The 12,685-nt window shown below is 48.9% G+C and overlaps 1 protein-coding gene across 1 annotated transcript; it reads right to left on the bottom strand.

Moving 5' to 3' along the window:
• Positions 1 to 7,116: 7,116 nt before the first annotated feature.
• LOC104490772 (cytoglobin-1-like) lies at positions 7,117 to 11,408 on the bottom strand. Its single transcript, XM_010133474.1, has 3 exons — positions 11,314 to 11,408; positions 8,556 to 8,787; positions 7,117 to 7,337 (listed from the first exon to the last, which is right to left on the bottom strand). The coding sequence occupies exons 1-3, from the start codon at positions 11,406 to 11,408 to the stop codon at positions 7,209 to 7,211; spliced, it is 456 nt and encodes a 151-aa protein (XP_010131776.1). The 3' UTR covers positions 7,117 to 7,208.
• Between the last annotated feature and the right edge of the window lie 1,277 nt (positions 11,409 to 12,685).

Raw genomic sequence — 12,685 nt, 5'->3', positions numbered from 1 at the left:
GCTTTCACACCAAATAGTTTGGGCTTCATTACTTGTGGTCCTTAATTTCCCAGTCTTCATTAAACGGTTCAGCGGTTGTTGAATCTGGCTTCTGGTCTAAAACCTGATCAGAAATACAAGGGCAAGAGCATTTGGAAGGTCAAGCCACTCTGCATGGTATCCCAGATCAAAAATGTATTTACAGGCATGGATGCTCTAGCTTCATGTCACACCAAGTATTATGTGTCCTCACTGTAGTTACAGCTTCCCACAGCAAGCCTGTTTGCCCGGCTGTTCTCCCTTCAGTTGCTTGTTTAGCCATTGATTCTTACAAGATGGAGAGAGCTGGAGGTGGCCTGCTGGACCCACAGGACAACTGTGAGAAGTCCTCTGTGATCCACACTGCTGCTACTTCTTCACGAAGGTCCTTGAGAGGGCCTGAGATTTGGGAGTGCTCAAGGCCCTTCCTATTGGAAAATATCTTTCCTCTCCTGCAAGGAGACTTGTTGCAGCCTTGGAAGGGAGTGGAGCTCCTGAGGAGGCCTAATGGTGCTGTAGCTGAGCAGCTCCTCTTTGAAATTTTGCTGATGCGGTTGTAGCTCCACAGCAATTTTAATCAGGCTGCAGGTGTACAGATGAGCAAAAAGTAGATAATTTCATAGATTTAAAGTGAGATGCGGTGAACATGCAAGCATTTCTCCTCTATCTCAGCAAGCTCTTACTCGGGATTAGTCAGGGTGATGTAGAGCAGGAGAATGTTAAGAAGTTAAGCAGCTAGAGGATGGCACATGAGGCATACTGCTTTTCCTGTTGGAGCAGGAGGGACTAGATGGTAAAATAGTGACATGTCCCAGCAAAGGTGTGCTTGGCCTGGTGTGGCCATGTCACATTACCCACCGACAGACTTGCCAGTGAAACTGGCAGAGAAGGCTGTTCCTGTTTGTCCTCGTCCCTTCTGTCAGGAACAGAGTCTGGGATTTATGCTCCTGTTGATACAGCACAAACCCTGGTTCTGGAGCCTGTCTGTCAGTCTAACTTACCTTTCACCAGTTAGTGCCTTCAGCGCATGTTCCATCCTGCGCCAGGGGCAGCAGGAGAAAATAGGTGAACCAACTCCCTAAGCCAATGCAAATGGGCAGTTGTGCAGACCGTAAATATCCCTGGGGCAGGGATTATCTATTTGGCTGAAGGGAGAATGGTAGCAACTTGTTTTAAGACACCTGGGGCCAGTGCAAGATAGTCAAGGGCATGGGGGGTACCTCCAGATGAAGGGCTTTATCTACCTAAACCCAGTATCGCCACAGGAAGCTCCTGTGGTGCTGAAGATGCCCAAGACATTTGTGCTCTCCGCTCCAGGACTGTTGCAGATTCAAGCAGTTGGCAGTTGCAGTCAGCATCAAAGTATAAACGCAGAATGAGCTACGATAACTGGTTTACTATCTCCATCCCATATTTCACGTGCCACCTTCCTCAGTATAGTTGTCCTTTGTTGGGCAAGCAGTAGAGGTGGTAAGAGGTGTTAGTGTGATCTCCATTCAGTCCTGTAGGATTATTGCTCTTTGGTTTTTTGCTTTGATCGTTTTTTCTACTTGCTTAATAAATTCTTGCACTGTTACTGCTGATGCAATTCTTAAATTCTTTTCAGTAAGACCCAAGATCCATCTTTCACGGCAGCCTGGAGCACTGGGAAACAGTGGAGTGCTGGGCAGGAGTTGTATCAGCAGCTGGAAATTCAACAGAAGAAGGGCAGAAATGTTTGTTTGCAGCGCAGGCTCTCCTCGCTACCCCTGCTTTCCCTCTGCAGGTACACAGCAGACAGCCAGCGGGCAATTAGGAAAGTCACTCATGACTTCTCTCTCCTGGCTCTGGCTTTTCACCTCCTGTTGCTGTGGAAACCACAGTCCCAAATGGCTTCCCCAGGCTCTCGGTGGTGCTGTGCAGAGCACCAGAAGCAAGCAGTGTCCTAGGAGATGCACCAGCGGGGAGTCAGGATTAGCTAGCAACAAAGCGGGGCTGGAGGTGGGCAAGGTCAAAAAGGGCCAGACCGATAGCGGGAGCTGCTGTGGCTGTACAGCCCTTTCCCAGGCTGACACGACCTGGCAAATACTGACTGTAGCAGTAGAGCACGGATGGTGGTGCTTGGCGAGGAACACAAAGGCTAGAACTCGTTCCTGCTGCTGGCTTAGAGAGGCTTCAAAGCAGACAGCTTTCACAGCACCAGCATCGAAGTCGCGCTCAAGCCTCTGTGTGTCCATCACGAGATGGTTAGTGGGTTGGTGACTTTGTATTGAACTACTGTAACTTTTCAAATGGCTGCATCTTCCTAAGCCCAAACTGGTTTGCAGCAGAGCAACAGGACTCAAGAACTGATTTCCAACAGGCCAGGACAACCGCTGGCTTGATGGAGGGTGGGACCATAGTGCAGGTGTCAGCTCCAGTGTTCTTCATTGTCCTAAATTCTGCCTCTTGCTTGTAACCCCATGCAAAGCTGTGCTGGTGGCCTGGGCTACCAATGGGAAGTTTCAGCGCTGTGTCAGGATCAGCCTGCTCTGCCTGCTGGCAGGGGAGAGTAGCTACCAGGTGTCCTTGGTGGATGTCCTGAGGAGGCTGGAGGGAGATCAGCAGCACCACCATCACCAGCAGCGTGTCCCTGATATGGCTGGTCCCATATGGTTGTGCAGGGTGAAGCACCATGTTGCTGCCTGCAAGAGAGACACTACAGCAGTGCCTCTGGGGAAGTGCTTCCAGGGACATCAGAATCAGAAGCCTGTGCTCTCCAAGATCATGAAGACCAACTGTTAACCCTGCACTGCCAGGTCACCACTAAGCCCTATCCCTAAGCACCACATAATATGTCTTAAAGACCTCTAGGGATGGTGACCACCACTGCCCTGGGCAGACTGTTCCAGTGATTTACAACCTGTTCTGTAAAGAAGCTAAACACCCCCGTTCAACCCTGCACTGCCAGGTCACCACTAAGCCCTATCCCTAAGCACCACATAATATGTCTTAAAGACCTCTAGGGATGGTGACCACCACTGCCCTGGGCAGACTGTTCCAGTGATTTACAACCTGTTCTGTAAAGAAGCTAAACACCCCCGTTCCCCTCAGCTGCTCCTCACAGGACTTGTTCTCTAAACCCTCTGCCAACTTCTTTGCCCTTCTTCATACACACTCCAGCACCTCAATGTCCTTCCTGTAGTGAGGGGCCCAAAACTGGACACAGTACTCAAGGTGTGCCCTCACCAGTGCTGAGCACAGGGGGACAGTCACTGCCCTGCTCCTGGTGGCCGCACGCACCTCACTGCATAAACCGGAAGTGCTCTGGTGTGGCGTGTAAGGTTAACTGAGCCTCAGTGACACTCTAATTACAAATACTCATTATTGCAGTGTTAGCTTTAGCAAAGGTAAAGCCAAGAAGGGCATCTTCTCTAACGTCCCCTTTCCTTAAAACAGGATGCTTTAATGAAAGAAAAAAAGTTATTTGCACTGCTGAAAACCAAGGAGGATAGTAAAGGTTCCGGGGGGGGAGGGGGCGGTGTTGGCTGGGTTTGCAGCATACGTCTGTGCTTTTATGAGACATCTGAGTGTCACACCTGATGGACGGGCATTTGAATTCAATGGCTGTTCCGTTCTTCCAGGAGCCACTGGCTCCTAGTGCCGATTCAGGTGTTACGGTTCACTTGTCATCCCTCAGTACAATCTTCCATAGGCAGCAATCCTTTCTCCTCACGCATGGTGCCATTAAAAGCCTTGTGGTACCTTCTGTGTAACCAGGAAGGTGAATTGAAGGTCTAACGGGGCTCCCCTGCTCCTCTCCACCTCCAACAAATGCAACAGCCCTGGCGCCAAGCACAGGGTAGAAACGTTGCTGCTCCCAGCATGTTCCCGTCTGGGCCATAACTCTCACCACCTTCTACGCATCCCTGGGTGTTTTAAACAGTATCTAGATTAAGCCCCTACTCTTTCAGTGTAGAGCAACACCTCTGAGGGGTATATCTGTACCTACACTCCAGAGCAAAGCAGTTCAAGCAGCCCTTCCTTGACCAACAATTACACAAACAGCCTCCCAGCGGGAAGAGCAGGCGTGAGGGAGTGTTTTCCTCTAGGCCCTGCTAGAAGAATTTCCTGAAGTTTTCCCACATCCTCTGCAAGGTCTTTAGACCCCTCTCTGGGCAGCCCCAGGACATCTGAGACGACCTTCCCCATTCCTCACCTTCCTGAGCCTCTCTACTGCCTGTGCTCCAGGCAGGGGCAGGAAGGTTGCTTGGCTCAGACTTTCTAGTAAGAAAGTTATTAGGCTCAAATACCACGTCAGCTACAGGTTAACGACTTCTGTGAGACCCTCCCTGTCATTTCAGATTACCTTGGTATGTTCATAGCCCTCATCTCAGAGTGATTTGGTGACGCTGTGCACACCACTGGACTCTCGGATTTTATCCCGACATTGATTTGTATTTGCACAGGGGTGCCTTGCAAATGCACCTTCCTTCGGGTAAGTTTCTTCTGTGCCACCACAGCAACTGAAGTTTTTCAAGTTAATTTTCTTTCATCTCTTTGTCTGCGATCCTTTATTTATTTTCTATTCCTTGTTCTTTCCCAAAGCTGCCCCCATTGGAAGGTCTGAGTTCACTCAGTGAAGTTGCATAACTGAATTTACGTGTTTTTACAGTGTTTAGGTAATATCTTGAGTCAGGGAAGTGTTTGGTTGTCTCTGCCAAGGTCAAGTTTTGCTTGTGGGGATGTTTTTTTCTCCAGCAGCATGACTGGCAAAGCACTTTGATTTTGCTACCTGTGAGGAAAAGCTTCCTCCACGAGCTCCATCTCACTCCTCTTGCCCTTTCCCAGTATTTCCCCTGTGTTTGCACTGTTCCCATGTAGGTCAGAGACGCAAAGACAACTCCGTGGCACTTAGATGGTCCAACCCGTCACAAGCACTTGTTATACTACCTGTGCTACATCACAGGTTGGTTATCTCACCCAGACATCACCCTGATGTCCCACAGGCTGAAAGAAAACCATGAAGTTTGGTGTGAGGGGCTTGGTCCCACTCGCTGCTGGTGCTCCACAAGATATCTATTCCTGCTACCTTTGTGTATGATGTTTCCCTTAGGCCTCTCTAAACAGGATTAAAGCTGTCCCCGAGAACGAACAGCACGACTCGTTTACTGGTTCCGTAAGTAAAGGGTGTGCTTGGTTCGCCTCCCAGGTACGTGAATGTTGTTGTTTTGCGGAAGAACAGCGAGGTATAAGGAATGTCAGACAGGATTGTGCAGAGAGGCTACTGGAAAACTGGGAACTGAGTTTAGGTATCCTCAGTCTGAAGATGCTGTCTAATCTGTGCTCCGTTGGGAAAGCTTCCCGCTGTCCTTTGGTATCTCAGATAAACCAAACAAAAAAGGGCCGTGTACTCCTAAACCACTCGCATCGCACAAATTTTCAAAACATGTTGTGTCCCCCTTTTGTAAATGGATTTTTTTAAATAACTCCCTCTTTACTTAAGCCTGAGTTTGGTTCCTTTCACATGCTTTGCTTTTGCTGCTCTTCTCTCCACCGCAGCAGTGGGGAACACGAGAGCCCTAAACCCTTGGCCAGTGTTGTCAGGCCCCTGCCAGCCCAGGTGTCTGTGGCAGTGACAAGCACGTCATTACATCGTCATGGCAAATAGTGCTCTTAACATGCATTAAAGCAAATAAATAAAAAGGAAAAATTACTTTAAGCTTTTCAGAGCATTCACTACTTGTACTGCCACAGAGGAATTTGAGACTAGAAATACTGTCTTGTTCTTTTCTTACGATACTTGGCGACACTGCGCAGTACACTTCCCCTTCTCCTCCGAGCTGAATAAAATACCAAATCAAAACAAAGCAGCCTGCCCCATCCTCCCTCTCCGACATGAATGCATCTTCTGGACTTCGGGGTTTCAGCTTCCTTTGCTAGTTCCAACAAGCTACACATCAAATGAAAGAGAATTCAGCATTTTTAGCTGTTTACAAGGTGGTTGTTTCATGTTCAAGTGAAACGCTTCCTTTCCAGCACTGGAGGAATGGAGTGCCTGGCTGGGAGCTTGAGCTGGTTTTGGTAAACCAGACACCACACACACCCCCCACCCCGTACTATCACCAGTAGCTGTGTGCTGTAACCAGCTACCACTGCTGCACACAGCGGGGGCGTTTCCCGTGCTGTAGACGAGCAGACGCCTCTGCTTTCTCTGCGTTTATTGCTCTACACTGAAGCAAACTGGCATGTGGCTATTTGCAGTTATTAGCTGATTAATTCACCACGTCTAAGGAATACAAGAAAAGGCAATTGAATAGTTTGGGACTCGGTTACTGCTGAAGGGAGGCTTGGGTCATGTGACAGGAGAGGATGAGGGCAGCACTGTAGAAATACCACGCCGAGCAGAGCCTGCCAGACCACCCACTCAGCGAGGCAGCAACCTCCCTCAGCTGGTGCATTCTGAGTAGCACAGGAGCTGGTGGGATCGGTACTGTTGCTCTCCCCGGGGTACACGGCCAAAGCAATTTACAGGGAATGGCACTGCGAAATCCACGCGCTGGAGATGTTCATCCCTGCCCACGGGGATCCAGTGATGACCACATTCAGTGTTACCTCCTCTTGTGTTGAAAGCTACTCCAAGAAACCTCTCCCAAGGTTGGGGAACTCTGCTAGTTCAGGCAGGACGGGACTTTCCCCGTGTCTTTCTCAGGCATTAGTCTTTCCCATACACCACTCACCCCATCACTTCAGTTCAAACACTAAACAACACCTGTGCCTCTTAAATAGTGACCTCTACAAAGTCCCTGGAGATGCTTTAAAATGGTCTCCTGCTCATCGTTCATGAGGATGGAGAGGTGGTAGCTGAGATAAAGAGCTGCTGGTGCCTCTCTGGGCTGGTGCTGCTGCAAGGAGCAAGTCTTTCTCTCAGGAACAGCAATCTTAACATCATCGTCTTTAAATGTAGTCTTCAAGGACGGTGGCCAGAGGAACCCACCTGGAGCACCAAGGCTGCAAAGCAGGATTTGTTGGTTGGCTTTGATGTGTCTGCGGGATTTATTTAGCTGTAGAAACGCAGTTTCCTAATGAAATAACTGACATTGATATCTACATTATATAAGCCTTTATCTTGCTTTTTAATAACTTTTTCTTTCTTCCAACTGTGTCTGGAGACCCAAAAGCAGCAAATCAGTGCTGGCGAGATATCTGAAGAGCCTGGAGGTCGCACATCCTCACCAACCTGCCTCTTTGTAGACATTGTTCAGGTGAGTGCAAATTTCATTGGTCACCTTCTCGAAGGAAGCTTTGCAGTCTCCGCCAAATTTCTCCTCCATCAGTTGCAAGATTATGTCACAGATAATCTAAACAAGAAGAAGGGAAGAAACAACCAGTGTGAACTTTCCTCCACATTAGAGGCATAAGAACAAAATATGTATTTTTAGTTGGGATTCTTGGAGAGTGGAAAGGGATACAAGAACAACTCAGCAGCACGTAGCATGCAGAGCTTGTTATAGGTCATGGGAAAATCAGGTACATTATAGAATTCATCAAAAAGTGTGATCACTGCTGCTGCTTTTTAAACTATCCTGTATGTGGTCAGTGTTGACTGCACCCATCACTTAAAGACATAGAGGTTCACTTGGACCATCTACTGCAGTTCTTCTCCTGGCAGAGGACGGTCCCAAATGTTTAGAGGCCATGAGGAGCTCTGAGTTGGACGCCCATGGAATACATGGCTTGGGGGTTAAGTGTCTTCCTAATCTTTCCTGCTTTTTAGCTGTCTAGCACTCTGTAGCAATGACAGTTTGATTGTCTTTACGTTTGCTAGGTAGGTGACATACTTTGAAATGTCAGCTCTCTTCCTGTGCAGTAGTTACTATTCTCTGTGCATCTTTACCCTGAAAATGTCTTCTCATGATCTTTCCAGGCAGAAATTCTCACTGATTCTCCCACTTACTGGAAAATTGCCCTGCTGCTTTGGAAACCACCTCCCAGTGCCTGAGTGACCTTTGCCAGAAGGTGCCTCTCTTTCTGTGATGTGTAAGGCAGACAAAATAGCTATAAACGCACTCTGCTAGTGACCTGAGGTGGACTTGGGCGAGTCATTTGATCCTGTGTTTATTATCCGTGTTCGTTCAGCGATGGCAATGCTGTTGCCATTGTTGCTCAGTGCTGGTTTCTCTGTCCTAGAAAATCTCAGTGTTTCCAGAGGAAAGTAGACATCAAGGACCGAAGTACAGGGTTATGTTGCTTTTCTGTGTCGTGTTACCAAATGACGAGCATGGGAATCCTGCTGCACTGAGAAAACCCGCTAGAAGTCTCAGGCAACTCTGCAGCTCCCACCTGAGCAGACCGGCCTGCATCGCATCTGCTGTATAGCCTTCTTCCCAACAGATGCCACATCTCTCATTCCTGATACCTTCCGCCATCAACCATCTTACCTTCCACCATCTCCATTCTCTGAAGCATCTATATGTATTTATATATATACAAAGCCAGTTCCTCTCAGTTCTACCCCTCGAAGAGGAAGACATCCTCCATCACAATTATACCTCCTGGGAAGAGGGTGGCTGACTCACCCTAAAGTTCCTGGGGTCAATCTTCAGCTGGGTGGCATGTTTCTTGCCGAGTGGGTTCACTATCCCAAGAAAAGCCTCGGAGTTATCCAGGTGTTGCACCATGTCGTTGATGGCCGTGAAAACCTTCTTGGCATGGCCCCTGACCTGATCCGACTGTTTCATCTCTTCAGCAGAGTCCATGCCTTTGAAGTGTGTGAAGTAGGACTTGGTGTCTGGGTGCTCAGTAAACATCCTGTTGAGAAATGAGAGGTGTCCTAATTTGTGGACCATGGCGACAATGTAGATATGGCTTCAGGTTCCAGGCCTCGTCTTGTGTATTTTTTGCCCTTTTTCCTTCTCTTTGTTAGAACAGACACCTCTTTCCCCTGCATTTCTTGGTTGTCCTTTGCCCCTCCCAACTGTGTACAGCCCCTGTGCCCAAGGCAGCCTGTCCCCTCCCTCGCCTCTCCTCAGAGCACTTTCCTTTGCTCACTCTGCCTTAAAACCTACCTATCCTGAATTTACTCTGCTGCTGCTAAAGTAAACACTTGCTCAGCGTTGACTCAGTGTTAGGTGGAGGTAAAATCCACAGAGGAGTGGAAGCGCGTTCACATGGGGTGAGTGTGACAGCGCAATATTCCCAAAGATGTTTGGACAGCTGATATGTCCACTGTGCTCTCAGCAGGTGATTTCATGGAGAAACCCTGCTATTGGTTTTGTTAATTAACCCCGTCCTGGAGTCTTAGCTTCCAAAGCTTTCTTACTGCCTGTGATGGATTGTTGTTTGCATACCGGCTACTGCTCATTTCATTTATTCAGAAGTAACACGATTCAATGCCACTCGTAAAGGAATTGGCTTTTATAATACATCGATTACAGTCACCTTGGTCAACCTCTAAAAAACCACCAGTTTACTCCATTAGGTAAACCAGTTATTCACCCGAAATAGCAAATTCCAGATTGCATTACACAGAGCCGCAGAGCAGCTGATCTTAAAGTGACCTCTGGAGGTCACCTGGTCCAGCTCCCCCGGTCAAGCTGCTTGCCCAGGACTATATCCAGACAGCTTTTGACAGCAGTTGGCTCCGGGGAAGCTGGAGCAGCTCGGCTTTTCGGACGGTGCGGGGTCAGTCCCGCGGATTCTAGTGGCACGGGGGTTTTCTGGCACGGCGGCAGGCTCGGGCGAGCAGTTCCTGGCAGCTTGGCAGTGCTCCCTTAAGGTCCCAGGGTGGCAGAGAGTGCGGAACGACTGAACTAGCATGGGCACGGAGCAGCTTTTAAAGCAACAGTTTAAAAAATACGTACCCCCTCTGAGGATCATGACTTGCAAGCTGGTAACGACAGAAGAGGAGAAGGCGGCTCGGCAGTGCTCCCTTAAGGTCCCAGGGTGGCAGAGAGTGCGGAACGACTGAACTAGCATGGGCACGGAGCAGCTTTTAAAGCAACAGCAGCGCGAAAGTCGAACAGACTCGCGAAAACTTTTAACCGATGAAAAATGGAGATGCAGCTGATGTCACATGGCAGGGAATAAAATTGGTTAGTTTAAAGCAAACTTTCTGAAAACAGGAAAGCTTTGCAAACCCATCACACCATGGATGAACATTTTACCACCTCTCTGAGCAACCTGTGCCACTGCTCAGTCACCTCCACAGTGAAAATATGTCCCCTGATGTTCAGAGGGAACCTCCTGTGTTTCAGTTTATGCCCACTGCCTCTGGTCCTGTCTCTGGACACCACTGAGAAGAGCCTGGCTCTGTCTTCTTTGCTCCCTCCCTTCAGGTTTTTATATGCATTGATTAGATCCCCCTGAGCTTTCCCTTCTCCAGCCTGAACAGTCCCAGCTCTCTCAACTTCTCCTCATAGGAGAAGTCCCTTCATCATCTTTGTGGCCCTTCATTGTACTCTTTCCAGTATGTCCATGGACCTCTTGTACTGGGGAGCCCAGAACGTCTCTAAAGGCAGGGCTGTGGCTGTAGGACACTAAAGCAAAACCTTCTAGAGTAAATTACCCCAAGGAGCCAAGCCAGTGGATGCTACTAGCATTTTATGGCTGCATTTCTGCCCCAAACTGTCTTCAGGTTGTGAGGACTGCAGAAGGAAAGCGCAGCATATAACGCTTCTTGAGGCTAATCCAGGCACAAGATGCGATATACAAGAAAGTCAGAGGGAGTGGTAAAGGTGTGATAACCAGAAGTAGCATTTGGACAGACCAGTGTGTATGGAGGTGATATAAGTCCCAGCTGAGAGAGGGATATGTGAAAGGTGAATAGAAGAAACTTCTGTCTTAAAGAAGAAGAGAGGAAAACAGAGTGAAAACTAAGAGAGGAAAGCCCACAGGAAGGGTACGATACGATCAAATAGATGGGCTCTGGACTGGTAAGACTGAAGGAGAATAGAAGAGAAATATTGGGGACATGGAAGTTTAAAAAAAAATTATTAAAGGACTTCAGAGGTAAAGGAGAAGAGGGAAATAGGGCTGATGTTTTGTTCCCGTTCTCCTTCATGCCATACTTTCTTTGCCTAAAATGGGCGAAGAAAATGTTCTCATCTCTTCTTGCTTTCCCTCTCCCTTCCTTCTTTCTTTTTACGTTTTTCTGTGTGGATCTCTCCTCTGCCCCATTTTCTCCCTGAGGTGAGATAAACCACAGCAAATCACAGAGTTCCCAGCAAGGGCTACGTGAAAAACATCAAGATGTGCTCCTCAAGGTGGTAACTCCATCCTTCTTGGCGTTCCTCCTTCAACCTTCTAGGGTAGCAGCAGGATGGGCTCTCTCCTTACCTGACCAGCACAGTTGTCCCGTTGTCCTCAGCATCCACATACATCTTCTCCCAGGCACCGCGGGCACTTTGCATCTCTGCCTCGGAGAAAGACATGGTGTGGTGGAGACGTTGGCAACAAAGGGCAGAGCAGGAAGGAGAAGGACAGGGAGGTCCTGGCGGGGCGGTTCTGCCCCAGTTCCCTCCTTGGGGCTCTCTAAATACTGCCCCTGGGATTTAAGAGATCTTGAATGGACTCTTTGTCTCCATTCCCCTTGGTCACATTTCTACAGGCTTTAGGACTGCTTAATCACTCTTAATCAGGAAAGAAACTAACCACATGAGGAGGGAGGACTAGCACTCTCGCAGTTGTGCCGGAGCAAAGATCTCACTGTCTGAGACCAGTTCTCCTCCCCTCTCACCCATTGCTTGGCTTCTCTTTCCCAAGGGCAATCATTGCCCGAGCACTAATTTTCCCGGTTTGCTCCCAAGAGCGCTGCAGTGCTGCGGGCACCATGGTGCCCTGACATTCACTCTTCCCAGCATTTCTTGGTCCTCCAGCCCAAATTTCTCGTTTCCATCTCCAGCAACTCTTTCCGGTTCTACTTTCATGCCATGGTCACTGCTTTCCCCACAAGTCTCTGGTTTAGCAGGGTCTTAATGTGCAGCCGCTCCCAGTCTCAGTACTGGGTGGGTGGGAGACATTGCCGGCCCGAAATGACAGCATTGCAGGGATGATGATGGCAGCACGGGCAGAGCATCCATGGTTGCAGTGCCCTGGAAAGCCACCGCGTTTTAGAACAGGGGATAAACAATGCAGGACAGCCAGGCCGGGAGCACATTCTGCTACCCCAATGCAGCTGGGATCTGTGTCCTACCCCTAAGCCCTACCTGCCTGGGAGGGAAAAAGACATAAAAAGGAGGAGAAGGGCCAGCATGGAGCTGCAGACAGCACTTACAGGCCCATTATCGTCACAGTCACTTGGAACTGAAGGCCAAAAATCTTGGATTATCCACACGGCGTCTGGGCTTAACCTCTGGCGGGAATGTTCTGGTTAAGTCCAGGGCACGCACAAGAAATGAAGGCTAAGGGGCTTGAGGAACTGCTGCTGGACGCCAAGTGCAGACAAAACCTTGTATTGTTTGAGATGGTTTACAGAAGGGAAAGAACAGGCACAAGGGCGAAATGTGTGGCACAGCGAGCAAAACCAGCCCAGATACCCCGGAGCAGAAGGAAAGTGGTGGTTGCAACCTCAGAGAGACCAATCAGTCTTGGTGGGGTTGTGTCCCACCCCTGCTGAAGGATGCCTCAAAATAACTTCACCAAAACCATCCCCCCTCCCCTCCCTCTCTTTTTTCACCACAGCAAACAAAGAGTGAGATAGAAAGCAGCA

Source organism: Buceros rhinoceros, unplaced genomic scaffold (genome assembly GCF_000710305.1).
Source record: "Buceros rhinoceros silvestris isolate BGI_N320 unplaced genomic scaffold, ASM71030v1 scaffold330, whole genome shotgun sequence".
In the NCBI taxonomy this organism is placed as follows: Eukaryota; Metazoa; Chordata; class Aves; order Bucerotiformes; family Bucerotidae; genus Buceros; species Buceros rhinoceros.
The sequence above is the reverse complement of the archived record's forward strand: the minus strand, read 5'-3'. Positions and strand labels throughout refer to the sequence as shown.